This window comes from Guyanagaster necrorhizus, assembly GCF_019112545.1.
Source record: "Guyanagaster necrorhizus MCA 3950 unplaced genomic scaffold BT62scaffold_21, whole genome shotgun sequence".
Lineage (NCBI taxonomy): Eukaryota > Fungi > Basidiomycota > Agaricomycetes > Agaricales > Physalacriaceae > Guyanagaster > Guyanagaster necrorhizus.
Genome location: NW_025064900.1, coordinates 775,033 through 788,366, shown reverse-complemented (window position 1 = coordinate 788,366; position 13,334 = coordinate 775,033). Strand labels below are relative to the sequence as shown.

Below are 13,334 nucleotides of genomic sequence, written 5' to 3'. Positions count from 1 at the left end.
GTGAGTTCTGTGCTGCACAGTGCTTTGCAATGAGCTTTTTTGCATGTGGAAGGTCCTTTTCAGCATACCAGTGGTTTTCCTCATTACCATATTCCTTGAAATGAATGAGAAACCACTGTTTTTGATAATGAATTTTATTGTCAAGGATCATGTCAATCTCATATTCATCTTCATCATTCATAACTATTGGTTTGGGTGGTGGTGATGCTCTCTGGTTGGAAAACTCTGCTGTTTGAAATAGTTTAAGAAGGGTTTCATTGAAGACAGGATGGATTTTTCATATCTTTGGAATAGCTAATTCATATACCCCATTGCCTACTTTCTTTATGACCTTGAAGAGGCCTTCAAACTTGTCATCTAACTTCTTCATCTTTCTGTCTGTCTTCAGATTCTTCATGTACAGTATAACTATGTTGCTTGGCTGGTAGTCTCTTGCCAGTGCCTTTCCCTTATCATATTGTCTCTTCATGAATTCTGCTGCCTTGTGCAATGCACATTCAGTCTCATCATGAATTTTCTTCATCTCTGCTGCAAAGTCTTTTGCCCAGGGTACTTGGCTTTCCCTTTGTGAAGTGTTTATTCCAGTATTCAGATGGGTTCCAGTGTTTATATAGAATGGACTGTAGTCTGTTGATGAATTTTCATAGTTATTGTAGGCAAATCCTACCATTGAGAACCACTCTACCCAATCATCTTGCTGGTGGTTTATGAAAATCCTGAGGTACTTTTCAATTTTTTGATTGACCCACTCTGTCTGTTCATCAGTCTGATATGGAATACAAGACTGGTATGCTCTATTTCAAATGATGTTGTGTCTTAGAACCTCTGATACCCTTCTATTACTTTATATATTATTTTTCAATTAGATAATATCTGGACATTGATTAACACTTTTATATAAGAATATTTTGTGTCTTGAAATAATTTATCAAAAACTTTAATAGCAATATTGGCTGATGAAAAACTTTAGCTTATTGGCATCCCAATGAAAACTAACAGCCACAAAATCTAATCAGGCTATTTCTTGAATATATTCATGACCTCAAAGTGTACAGAAAATAGGTGAGATCTAAACAATTGAACTCATCAATGTTAAGCACAATAAGAGGAGGCCAGAAAAGGCCAATGCTGTGGCCTATAGTTGCCAGAAGGTAATGACCTGCTGGCCTGTCTGTGTAGGGCTGCTAAATCCTCTACACATCCTGGAAGTGGTGGATCTCCAGAAACTGATCTTTGTGTTTTAATTGATATTTATGATCAGGCTATAGGGTCCCCAATAGTAAGGTCATTTTGAATATGACAATGCATCATATTCAAGATAGGATGGTAGCAGTCTGGCCAGAGGAGAGGCAGCATAAGGTTCAGTGGCAGTTGCAAAAGTGGATTAGAATTGTTTGGCATAATTAGAATAGTCATGTCTGGCAGTATGAAATGGTCTGGCTTGCCTTCAGAAAGGCCTTGTGAGATCAATGTCATGGACACAGATATGTATTTCATGCCAGGCAAGAGAAAACAGAACAGCTGGAAGGTAATATAGTTGAGAATAAAGATTTCTGAGCTCACCTTTTGAGTCCTGAAAAACCTGTAGTCTACAAAATAGCTAACTGTGTATACTATTAGGTCCTAAGAACAAATGCATGTCACTTTCTTATGGCATCCCTTTGGGATACTAAAGTTCATACTATGCTGGCATTGCCTGATCATTGCAGCAAGATCAAGATGCTTTCAAGTTCCTGGGTTGGCCAGGCCACTGATCTGGACCAAGGCAATGCCTAACACAATTGATGTTCAATCAGCATGGAACACAGTTCCCTATCAATTGTTCAGACCCTATGAGCATAGAATATACAATAATTAGCATTTTTGTGTCGCTACAGGGAACAACTCTTGAGTGATATCCTCTAATAGATGTACATCATGTGTGCCCGAAATTCCTCTGTGAGTACAGTCTCAAAGAGCATCGTCTGCCTTCGTTTGACACAATGTCTTCCTAACAGATTCACTACTCATGCTGCCCAAGTGAGGAGGACCTCCTCCAGACCCATCCAAGGCGCTCCGGAACCCTATCGTGACAAGTCGCATTGGGATGGATGGCTCTAAAGAGGCCGTATCTGTAAAGTCTTCGACTGATGCTTGTGTTAGAGCAGTAGGTCTCTGAGTCCACGCCTGGTTTTGCGTCTGAGTTTGATGAACTGTTTCGATCGCGATATCAAGGGTGGACCTAACGCAAACGAGGGTAATGATCAGAGTTGGATAGATGGCCTGTCACTGTCTCATCAGCATTCCCCAAGGACATCGGAGCTGCAAAAAACTGACTGTCAGTTGTGAGATGGTGTCAATCATAATATAGATTGCATTGCTTGAGGAAAGAAATATAGCGATGACGATGAGCTATGCGATTCAACGTTGTCAGACGGAGAGATGAAGAGGAGCCCGAGTCATACCCATGTGCAACAATATAAAGTGCCAGACTCGATTAGAATAGGGAGAATCGCACTTCGCTTGCGGAAGCTTCCCAGGATGGAGACGCCCGTGAGATGACGGACTAGCTTGAAGTGCAACCTTTCGAATAACGTTCATGTTTGGTAAACCATTATCCAAGACGAAATTTACCATGTACGATAGGCAACAAGTGTCGTAGCCCACGCGTTTGTTGAAAATGTTGAAAGTATGAATGCAACGGCCCAGACTTCAAGCCTGGGATCAGTAAACACGACGCCAGTAGGCGCCGTTGCAACGGTGTATACAAGTCCAATGCCCGAAGCTTGAGATATGCCAAAGATCAGCATGAACGACGGTATCTACAACGCCGATTACTTGCCCATGGTTCCCAGAAGAAGAAGCACGGATGAGAGTATGATCCACCACCTACGATTCCATAAAATCCATGCTCTCCATATTACGATCCCATCACCCAACGCTATCTATGTTATAAGTTAAGGAGAAGTTTAACCGATACTTGGGGAAACTCGCGCACATTCACAACCTCCAGCATGAGTTGAGACCACTGTGTCACGGACGACGTATCATGGAATACACTGTCGTCCTTGGCACCGTTATGCCAAAGGAAAGCCGCAAAGTTCTGCCTGAAATTGATGATCATATGGGCAGTAGCGACCGCATACATGAGGCAATTCACGAGAGTCATTACAGCAACGACCCGATTTTTCTTCTTCTTGAACCTAGAAACGATGCTACAGTTAATAACTCTGGTGCAATTTTGGCATGATTTCTCACAGCAGAAGATACATTGACGCCAAGAACAGTCCAGTGTAGAGTCCTGATTTATCCGAGTGAGTGATACGGCGAATATACGAATATCAAAGACAAACCATGCAAAAAGACTTCACAACCAAGTCCGATAAAATACCCTTCAGGCGTTGAGAAGGAGCCCATGCTTGATGGCGACAAGGGTTAGAAATTCTCTACAGCGGCTTTTTCTACGGCATCACGGGGATCCGATGAGGCTGGCTTGGTTTTTCTGGGTGATTGCCAGTCGGCACTTGGCAATGCGGATCTAACCAGCAGCCGAAATCATCAGAGGATTTACACAGCGTGCGGCTATGTGTTTTGTTTCCTGTTTTCAATTGAAAACCTCCGCTAAGAATTAGAGCACGGTGGTGATTACGGCCACTTCGGCCTGCAGTCTTGTTCCAATACACAAGGAGGGAACAGGACAAGCGTTTCATTATAGAATTACCAGTTGCTTGGTCGTCCACGAGGGCTCAGGCACGAGGAGTGACTGAATGCAACTTCCATTAGCATCAGTGGCAATGATGAAGCGTGGTGATCATAGTGCATGTCTCGAATGCTTTTACCATTGATATCAGAAAGACCAGTAGTAGAAAGGGGTGAGACTGACAGAAGTGTAAGTAGAGCGGTCTAATTTTTAAAGTTGAAGCCTCTGGCAGGATATCAAAAATCTGTATGAGTTCTGCGCCACGCCGGCGCCCTGCGAAGTCCGGACCCCGGCTACTGTGTTGCCGTTCACCGAAGTTTGTTGGGTGCCACCACCTTGTAATGGCCGGTATAGCGGCATTGGTAACCTTCCTCAGCAATCTCATCTCAGAATCGTTTATATGATACCTCTTTTGTCTGCTCTGCTAGCTACCTGGTTTGGAAAGCTCTCTGGCCGAACAAGATGGGATCCTCTAGGAAAGGTGCGTCGCCTTCAAACATCAAACTGGCCCTGTCCAACGAATCATATATTCTAGCATTGCTATATCACCGGAGGCTCCTCAGGGCTTGGCTTGGCGTTAGCGATCCGCCTTGTAAAGCTAGGCGCACATGTATCGATCGTGGCCCGTAACGAAAAGCGACTGCAAGAAGCGCTCGAAAAAATGGAGGTGCTTCACTTATATTTTCGAACCCTTCACTTGATATTGATCACAAAACAGAATGTCAGGCAGTCGCCGGACCAGATTCTCGCGGCCTATTCCTTCTCCGTTACAGCGTCGCAATCTACTGCTGATGCATTGGACGCTGCATCAGCACCGCATGGTGGCAGATGCCCGGATGCACTATTCCTTTGTGCCGGTGGGCCTTCTCCGAAATTATTTCTTGAACACGACGAAACTTCGATGAAAAAGGGAATGGACGACGCGTATTGGGTACAAGCTCTGTCAGCTCTCGTGAATGTCCTGCGCCCTAGTGTCGACGTTGTACTAATTTTGCGTAGGAAGGGACAAAACGAATGGTCAATGAGAAGATTCAGGGCAAAATTATATTCATCTCTTCGTTCTTGGCGTTTATGTCCATCGTTGGCCATTCGTCATATGCTTCCGGAAAGTTTGCTCTACGAGGTTTGTGCATTTCTATTCCGACTAAATGCTATTTTGACACCTCGCCTTCAGGTCTAGCGGAGACATTGCGTTCCGAGTTCCTTCTATATGGAATTACGGTCCACATCTTCTTTCCCGGCAACATGCTCACTCCAGGACTCGAAGCTGAAAACAAAACAAAGCCTAAAATCACTCTGAAACTGGAAGAGACTGACACAGGTCAAACCGCTGAACATACCGCGGATGGGCTTCTTCAGGGTGTGAACGGACCATTCTGCTACGCGTTTTCAACTGACATTCTTTCAGGCGTGTTTAGAGGTGACTTCCACATAACGAATGATTTGCTGGGAAATATCTTCCGTTCTTCGACGAGAGGAGCGACGCCTCGGAATAGCATCGTTCTGGACGAGATATACAGTTTCTTTGGCTGGGTAAGTCTGTTTTTGGGTCATTTCAAACTGATTCTGATATGAGACCTTTCAGGTGGGACTCCCCGTCTGGCGTCGGATCACAGACTCGACAGTGAGAGATCATCGAGAAGAACATCGCACATACTTAATGGAGACTGGGTTTCTGGTGACATCGAATGGCTAAAAGATGCCAAGATGCACATTCTTGATGAACTCTGCTATATTGTTTGTTCCGAGAAGACTTCACTTCGAACGGCGCCTTTCATACTTTCCTCTTCAGCGATGCTACCGATGGCTTTTCTTGTATCATTCTACAGCAGGTTACTCCGGCTTCGGTAGCGTAGATAAACTTACTCAGCTTGGACCCCAGATGATATATCGGCTCGGATCTGTATACCCATATCTCCGAGTTACCTATACGACCCTATCGCGTAATACTACCTACTTACCATCTATGTTTATGCTGATGCATTAATGACTTACGAAGGGAATTCGACGCACTACATATCAACGGCGTCTTTGGTCATCTGACTCCGAGAAACTACTTTAGAGGAATGGGGGTCATCGATGGCTTTCTCGAGTGCATGGAAGAGAAGGCTATATCGTAAGACTAATTCGAGTCTGAGGACGATATAGCAATCCGGTGCGTATAAACGAGAGACTCGGGAATAACCTCGTATCTCTTATTATGAAAGAAGACCTTTCTCAGCCAGATAGGAACGATGCTCTTGTCGGTGTCCCTTGATAGTAGAATCCACGGACCGTCGCCATATAGGGAGTATCACCTACAATACATCAGCCAAGTCCTTCTACTGAAGTAGAGACGTACCCAGCCAATGAAACTATAGATCTCATCTAGGAACACATGATTTCGAGGTGTCGCGCCTCTGGTGGAAGAACGGAAGATGTTCCCTAACAAGTCCGCTGATATATGAAAATCGCCGCGCTGAACACCTGGCTTGCAGTGAAGGAGGATCCGGATGCTGACCGTAATCAGAACCAACCTTTCAATAGACCCTCAGCAGCCTTGTCGGGAGTCTGACCTCCATCCGTCTCTTCAATTGTGAGAGTAATCTTCGGCTTGCTTTTGTTTTCCGCTTCATAGCCTGGGCTATAGATCGTCCCAGGGAAGAATGTGTGGACAGAAATTCCGTACAGGAGCATTTCCGAACGAAGCGTTTCCGCTAGGCCTACATAAGTCGAAAAATTAGTAGCAGCCTGCAGAGAAGTCGGGGGAAAATAACCTCGTAACGCGTGTTTCGCAGGCGCATACGAGGAATAGCCCATAATTGACATGTAACCGAGGAAAGAAGAGACGAGCACAATCTTTCCAGCCTTGTTCTCCCGCACCATGCGCTTTGCGCCGGCCTAGTCACAGTAGTTTTAAGAAGGACTGAGTCGGAGAACACCAGGAGACACGTACCAGAGCTGACCATGCCTGCACCCAGTACCCGTTATCCATTCCCTTTCTCATCGACGTTTCGTCCTCTTCCACAAAAAATCCTGGTACTGCCGCCCCGGCGCACAAGAGGAGAGCGTCTGGGCAACGACCATTGTGTCCTTCGGATGCAGCTTCCAATGCAGCCTCGGACGATTTACACTCGCTGAGATCGTAGGAATACCATCTGAGAATTTGACTGGGAAGCTGCCGTGCTTTCTATGTGGCTTTAGATCCACTTGAAGCAAAGTAGAAGTACAAGAGACACACCTCCATCTCGGCATGTGCAGCACGTAGTTTATCTTCATTACGGGCGACGATGGACACGTCTGCACCGAGCTTGACAAGAAGAAGGGCGACTGAAAGCCCTAGGCCCTGGGATCCGCCAGTCACATAACAGTGCTACATTCCAAAGAAACTGAGCACAACGATCATCAAAGGATTCGATACCATTAACCTTCCCTTTAGGATCCCATTTATTACGGTTGAAAGGAAATCTTAGCATGAGGACCAGTACAGCAAAAACGAGCGTCACCACAGTGGGAATCATCGTGGTGAGAGCTGCAGGATATTTAAATTTGCTAACAGCCACGTGGACAAAGCCGGAATCGCCGTATTGTGTGTTTCGCCAACAATACGGCTATTCCATATTGACAATGTGGCCATCCGACTGTAATTCTTCCTCAGCACCGCCTTATGTTAACAGCAACCAGAGAACAGTCGAGGCTCCGAGACGCACTATATAGACGTACGTGGTCACTGTTATCGGTTGTTATGCTGTCCAATGTTCTGATTATTACAATTACTAGATTGATGGGGTCGCAGAGGTATTATGCGATCTACAACAAACTTGCTGATGATACTAGCATTGAATATTATTTGCTGTGAAACACAGCGAAACCACTATTTGTCCGGAAAGCGCCGGATTTCGCCAGCGAAGAAGTCCTGTTTTTATGATAATCTGTACCATGGATCATTGCAAGTGTTTATTCTCACATAGAAGACAGAGTCAGAATCATGTACCGCAGACTTTCAGCACATCCAAAGTCCTCATTCAACAAACCGACTCTGCCAATCCTTCACTAGTTGATCCTTACCTGGAGGATAGAGATGAGTATATCATGCACTCACCCATGGCCGTAGGCGCCAATTTGCTTCCCATTATCCTCGGCAACCGGCACCTCAGCTGTATCGCACGGGGGTTTCATTCGATCGCCTGATCCTCTCCGTTCTTAACCTCTATCGAAGTCCTGTGCTGCTATATAAAAACTTGGCTATATAAACCCAAGAGTTGCAGGGTACATCTATTCTCTAACAATCGATCATTAATGACACTTGTTAGAAGAGCGCAAGTCCACTGATCGTCCGTGGACCCCCGTTTAGTTGATGCACACTTCCTACACGCCATAGATAATGAAGTCGCAGTCGCATGCTGCGAGATCCGAACCATGCCCGGTCGTACGAGTCAGACTTTGATTAATATTGGGCCACTAAAGTAAAGTGAACATGGGAAAATGACGCACATCCTCGTCGTAAACACGCCTCGTGGCTGTTCAGGATGACTCGATACAAGTCATATATGGCCTAAATCGGCGTCGGACCCACAGACGTTTGTTCATCCTACGTTACGGACGGGCCTCGTGCTGGCGGTGTGTCGAACACAAGAAACCTTGCATCGTGCTCGAGTTCAGGTGATTATAATCAGCCTGGGTGCTGCGATTGTCCCCCCCCGGAAAGATTGCCGCCAAGTCCTGTCGCTTACTAGGTGTGCGACACATTTTATGGCAAGGTGTTGTCAGTGTTCTGCACTACAGATGAAGCAGCTGAGTTTGCAGCGGTTCATCAGCATCAAATGTGTTGCTACGACTCCTTTCCTAACCTGGCCGAATCGGAACTTTTACTTGCTCGATCACGCATGCCAGGAAGCAATATGCACGCCTCCTGCGAGGCAACTTCCTCCATCCTTATATATAACGGCCATCATCTCTTCTAGCTTTCCATCATACCCTACCAAATCATTTCTCTTTGCGTTGAACGCCAATGAACTTCGATTTACCACCTCTCCGAATTGCTCTGCACTTCACTCTGGTAAGGTCAATCATCTCACGAGAGAAAGGATGCGCTGGTTCTCATCATGTTATGCCAGGGTGTATTCTCCATCATCCTTCTCGGGCTGACCTCTGCCCGAATACACTATACCACCAACCTCCCAGCAGGCGATCCTCTCAACGGCGGCGTCGATTTCTACGGTGAGCCCCAACGTGGTGACCGCGATCACCGAACCGAAGACTAAAATATCTCCCAGACCCAATTGTTGTGGAACTACTGGTTACCACAATCCTAACAATACCGTGGTGCATCTACATGTGTGTCTCGTAGCCTGCCCCCATTATGTTCTTCCCTTAACATTCCAACAGCGTCCGTATCATCCACAAACGTATTGACGGCAGCCTCATTTCCACCTTCCGCGGCGAGCTCATCGGACTTTCCGTCCTCTGGCTATTCTGGATAGTAGGCGCGGCCCAATCCAGTGTAGGCACTTTCTCTCTCCCATTTCTGCGCAGGCTCATACACACTATTTTGATGCAGACAATCTGGGGCGATCTCAGTTGGTGCCAGAGATATCAGCCATGCCGAATCCTGACCGCCATGCTCGCATTCGCCTGGCTGGGGTGGATCGTTCTCACGCTCATCATGGTCCTGAGCATCATATTCTCTATAGTGAATGGCGCCTTCAGTGAGCCCCTGCATGGTCGGTGGGATCCAAGAGCAAGCGTCTACACCGGGCAGATGTCGACACGCACCTCCGCTGCTGTGTAGCATTCTCCTTGTGGTGTCGAGCTGCGTGCATGTTCTAAGATGAAGAACGTGTCGTCAATGATTCCTACTTTCTGTTATATTTTGTATAATCAATTATTACTGTCCCTCGTTTTCATTTGAACAGAATCTTATATCTAGTCCTATAGTATTGGTTGATTGAAAAACTCATTCAGAATGCTGATCTTATTTCTTTGTTTACGACGTATAACTTGGAGGAGATGAACAGTTCATTGCATCGAGAATATCGCAAAATAATTGGATGTGCGTAAATGATACCTACTCAAGTTATGGCCTATGATAAGGGCCATGTTGACCATCGAGAGCCGAGCCATACAGCTCTCAAGAGACGATTCCTTGTGTCGTATATCGCGGACTCCATGGCGATAGGATAGTCTCCATCGATGATGCTACGTCTCACCGTGTGCCATGTGGTGTCGGGGACGTCAGAGCGATGGTATCGCACTTTGTTTTGTCTCGACGACGGTGATATCAAAAAGCCCATGATGGCGTCCAGCAACCATCCTCGAGGCTCGTAGCTAAGAATATCATGACCTATGCAATGTGAATGCCGTCGTCGTGCTATCTCTAATCATTGGCTTATACATGCTTGTATGGTCAATGCAGCTAAGCCCTCGAGATAATTCGATGCTCATAACATTTCTGCACGAGCTCGGAGCGGTGACGGGATGATGCATTCACGTTTTCTTCACGCATGTGGCATTTGACTGCTCTACTTTGCTTTCAGGTTAACAGCATATTACAGAGGTTAGGGGCACCGTTTAGTGTGGAGTCTGGTGTCTCTAGCTGGATGACTTGATTTAGTTTTTTGTTTCGAATACTGTACTAATTCGTTTGGGTCTCTGAATTCACCGATCTTGTTCCATGTTTCGACTGCGATTCTTTGTCTGCGTCGTCTTTTGCATATATCATATGAATGACCAGGATGTGAGACATCTCACTTGCAAAGTATTTAGGCCGAGGTACCGGCGAGCTTCGTACCTTGGTACTATCACCATCTCCTATTGCAACCCTGTTGTCTCTAGGATATCTTACCTTGTTTCCACCTTCATTCTCAACCCGCCTGATTCGTTAACTGACAGACTATTCCTAGCCGTTATCGAGGGGTAAACAAGACACTCACATGGAACATGGGTGAAGTCGAGGTATGTATTGGATGCATTCAAGCCGATGTACCTCTTCTAACTTGCTATTAGAAAAAGTTATCCTCTTCTCCTCGCCTTGAGATGGTCAAATATAAATGCCATATCACCGGCATGTATCTCCTTCCACTCCTTCGTGCCGGCTTCTCGTCTCTGGACCTGGACTCCTCCATGATCAATTCCATCAATACCCGAATACAACGTCAGGATATCGAAGTGCAATCTCGTCAAAAGGAAATCGCTTCGATCCAATCTGTTCTACAACGTCTTCAAGAGGAGTGCGATCACACCGTGACCGATCTCTCTGATAATAAATCACTATTGTCCCCTATCCGACGCGTACCACCTGACGTCCTGTTGCACATATTCAATTTGGCAGCTGATGATAGTGAGATCTGCCTCACATCACCTCCGTTCATCCTTCGTAGCATATGCTACACATGGAGGGTCCTTGTGTTGTCATCGCCATCCCTTTGGTCTAAGGTGAACACCGATGTAACTAAATACCAGTGAGAGAGGAGTGAATTATACAACTCGAAGAATCTCCTCCGCACCGCCTTCTCTCTGTCGAGAAATTGTCCCCTCAGGATGTCAATTCGGGGCTCGATCACCGCCCCAGAGGAATGCGCGTTAATGACAAAATGCATCGCTCCTACATCTCAACGGTGGAAATCCCTGTCTCTCCGTGTCTCTGATCCTGAAAGCATCCGTGGCCTTTTGCACATCTCAGGACACCTCCCAATGCTAGAAAGCTTGGATTTTACCATGTACCACAATCATCCACGAGATTACTTTGGTACCGCGCTTTCCCGGATTTTCCGTTCCGTTCCTTTACTACGCTCCGTTACAGTAGCTGGCGACTTCTTTGCCGAATTATCGCATCCTCTTCATCAACCCACGAGCATCAGTTTCGACTCTGGGCTGGCCAGACGTCTGACAAATCCCTTTTCTATGGTTGTATTGCGCAAGGGACGGAACTGAAATCGTTTACCTTCCGTAGCATGTCTGACGGTTGTTCGGACATGCGGAAATTTCCTGTACCATTACCGGAAATAACCCATTTAAATATCCGACAGCTTTCACCGGGATACGATATTCCCACAGATCTGAAGTACTGTACTTTTCCAGCACTGGAGGACCTGATTCTTTTTGCTTGTCTTAAACAACAGTCTTCAGGACTCAATTATATTGTACATGAACTTGGAATGATCTCCGAATTGTTGAAGCGCTCCAAACCCCGTCTTCGATCTTTCGCCGTGTACAGGCCTCTTCCTTTACTGGTTCTTAACGACATCGCCATGGAGATGTTTACGTTCCTCACAGATCTCGTCATTGCCGTAAACGAGGAAACGTCAACTGAAATAGTGCAAAGATTGGCAGAGCCTTCGTTCGTCCCATGTCTTCAGCGATTGTCCCTGCATATCTGGTTTCCAGCAAGATCATTATTTGAAGATGATTCCCTATATGCCATGGCAGTATCTCGACACAAATGTGGGCTGCAATCACTGGTCTTGTCGGTTCCAAACACCGAGGTTTTGAGGACCTATCGCCTGGTTAATTCTGACTGGAAGGGGCGTTTGTGACAAGTATATAAACTGAAAGAAGCTGGATTTGGAGTGATCTTCTTATTGAAGAAAAGAGACGTTTTTAATGATGAAGATGCATCTAATGAGCTTGCGAATTGGCTTGATTTTTGGAGTAATATGTAGCATTTCACCTAATTGTATGACTTGTAAATTTACTTGCTGGTTGTATTCTTGTGCCTCGAGTTTGACTAAATGAACAATTGATCCATAGAATGTAATTTATGGCAAGCAACGATTATTATGCCTGTTATGCTATAGGATAGTTGTGATTATGTGCTTCCCAGCTGAGGGTTTACCTGAGCTATTCATTACATAAAGAAACAGTATCAGTGGAAGCAGGAATCAGAAATGATTTCATCATAGAAGGGACAATGGACATATTTTGAAATTTGACTTATATATAGATGATTTGTACTTGAATTCTTTTTGGGTCCATCCTGTACCACTTTCTATTCTGTCTGTTTACTTCCATCTCCTTAGGGCACATCATCAGCTGTATCCACTGCACTTGTCAAAAACTTTGCTAATATGCAGTTTAGGTACAGATGTGACCCATTGCAGTTAATATTGACTGGGATGGAGATGCAGAGATATGGTCTGGCCCAAAGTCTCTCTTCCTTTTACCACCATTATCAATGCAACAATGATGAAAGTCACCAAACTGTTTCCAATGTGATGGACCTTGATGATCTGAGGGCATGTATATAGTGGAACTCTCTGTAATTATTCATCTCATTGCTCAATGATAATGACAGTGATATGGATGGCCTTGCTTGCATTCAATATTGATATCCAACTTGTATTGTGAGTCTTGCAACTGTCATTTCATCATTTTCAGCAATTATAAAGTCTACTATAGATGACTGATCCTGCCTGTACATTGCTTGGCATGCATATAGTCACTGAAATTCCCATTTCATCATGTATAGCTGGCTTCTGTTGGCTTGAAGACTTATTTCTAAGAGCAATACTGTCTATATGAAGTTCTGAGCTTGTGAAAAGGTAATATTTAAGCAATATTAGGTATGTAGTATGGTTTTTTTGGTGGTGTATTCAGTGGCTTATGCATCTACAGTCCCATTTCAAGGCTGAAAATGTCACATATCTGCCTCTTATAAGCATTATTTTCACCTGTTTAT

General features: G+C 45.2%; 5 protein-coding genes across 5 annotated transcripts; 3 read left to right on the top strand and 2 right to left on the bottom strand.

Moving 5' to 3' along the window:
• Window positions 1–1,838: 1,838 nt before the first annotated feature.
• Window positions 1,839–3,859, bottom strand: BT62DRAFT_934758 (uncharacterized protein). Its single transcript, XM_043186780.1, has 8 exons — window positions 3,333–3,859; window positions 3,238–3,280; window positions 2,978–3,182; window positions 2,822–2,924; window positions 2,614–2,764; window positions 2,445–2,562; window positions 2,317–2,391; window positions 1,839–2,262 (listed from the first exon to the last, which is right to left on the bottom strand). The coding sequence occupies exons 1-8, from the start codon at window positions 3,394–3,396 to the stop codon at window positions 1,951–1,953; spliced, it is 1,071 nt and encodes a 356-aa protein (XP_043037295.1). The 5' UTR covers window positions 3,397–3,859; the 3' UTR covers window positions 1,839–1,950.
• BT62DRAFT_953090 (oxidoreductase) lies at window positions 3,860–5,700 on the top strand. The gene is made up of 7 exons (XM_043188253.1): window positions 3,860–4,160; window positions 4,215–4,346; window positions 4,398–4,631; window positions 4,679–4,802; window positions 4,854–5,039; window positions 5,088–5,212; window positions 5,265–5,700. The coding sequence occupies exons 1-7, from the start codon at window positions 4,080–4,082 to the stop codon at window positions 5,373–5,375; spliced, it is 993 nt and encodes a 330-aa protein (XP_043037294.1). The 5' UTR covers window positions 3,860–4,079; the 3' UTR covers window positions 5,376–5,700.
• BT62DRAFT_971970 (oxidoreductase) lies at window positions 5,483–7,134 on the bottom strand (the record flags this gene model as incomplete). The annotated part of the gene is made up of 7 exons (XM_043189048.1): window positions 5,483–5,976; window positions 6,021–6,145; window positions 6,196–6,381; window positions 6,436–6,559; window positions 6,615–6,848; window positions 6,900–7,031; window positions 7,087–7,134. The coding sequence occupies 7 exons, from the start codon at window positions 7,132–7,134 to the stop codon at window positions 5,878–5,880; spliced, it is 948 nt and encodes a 315-aa protein (XP_043037293.1). The 3' UTR covers window positions 5,483–5,877.
• A 1,535-nt stretch (window positions 7,135–8,669) lies between these two features.
• On the top strand, window positions 8,670–9,449 carry BT62DRAFT_902107 (uncharacterized protein; the record flags this gene model as incomplete). Its single annotated transcript, XM_043183483.1, has 4 exons — window positions 8,670–8,717; window positions 8,776–8,878; window positions 8,935–8,995; window positions 9,047–9,449. The coding sequence occupies 4 exons, from the start codon at window positions 8,670–8,672 to the stop codon at window positions 9,447–9,449; spliced, it is 615 nt and encodes a 204-aa protein (XP_043037292.1).
• Window positions 9,450–10,597: 1,148 nt separating this feature from the next.
• BT62DRAFT_995822 (uncharacterized protein) lies at window positions 10,598–12,167 on the top strand (the record flags this gene model as incomplete). The annotated part of the gene is made up of 4 exons (XM_043190547.1): window positions 10,598–10,612; window positions 10,664–11,118; window positions 11,340–11,996; window positions 12,086–12,167. 4 exons carry the CDS (start codon window positions 10,598–10,600, stop codon window positions 12,165–12,167), a joined length of 1,209 nt encoding a protein of 402 aa, XP_043037291.1.
• Window positions 12,168–13,334: the final 1,167 nt, after the last annotated feature.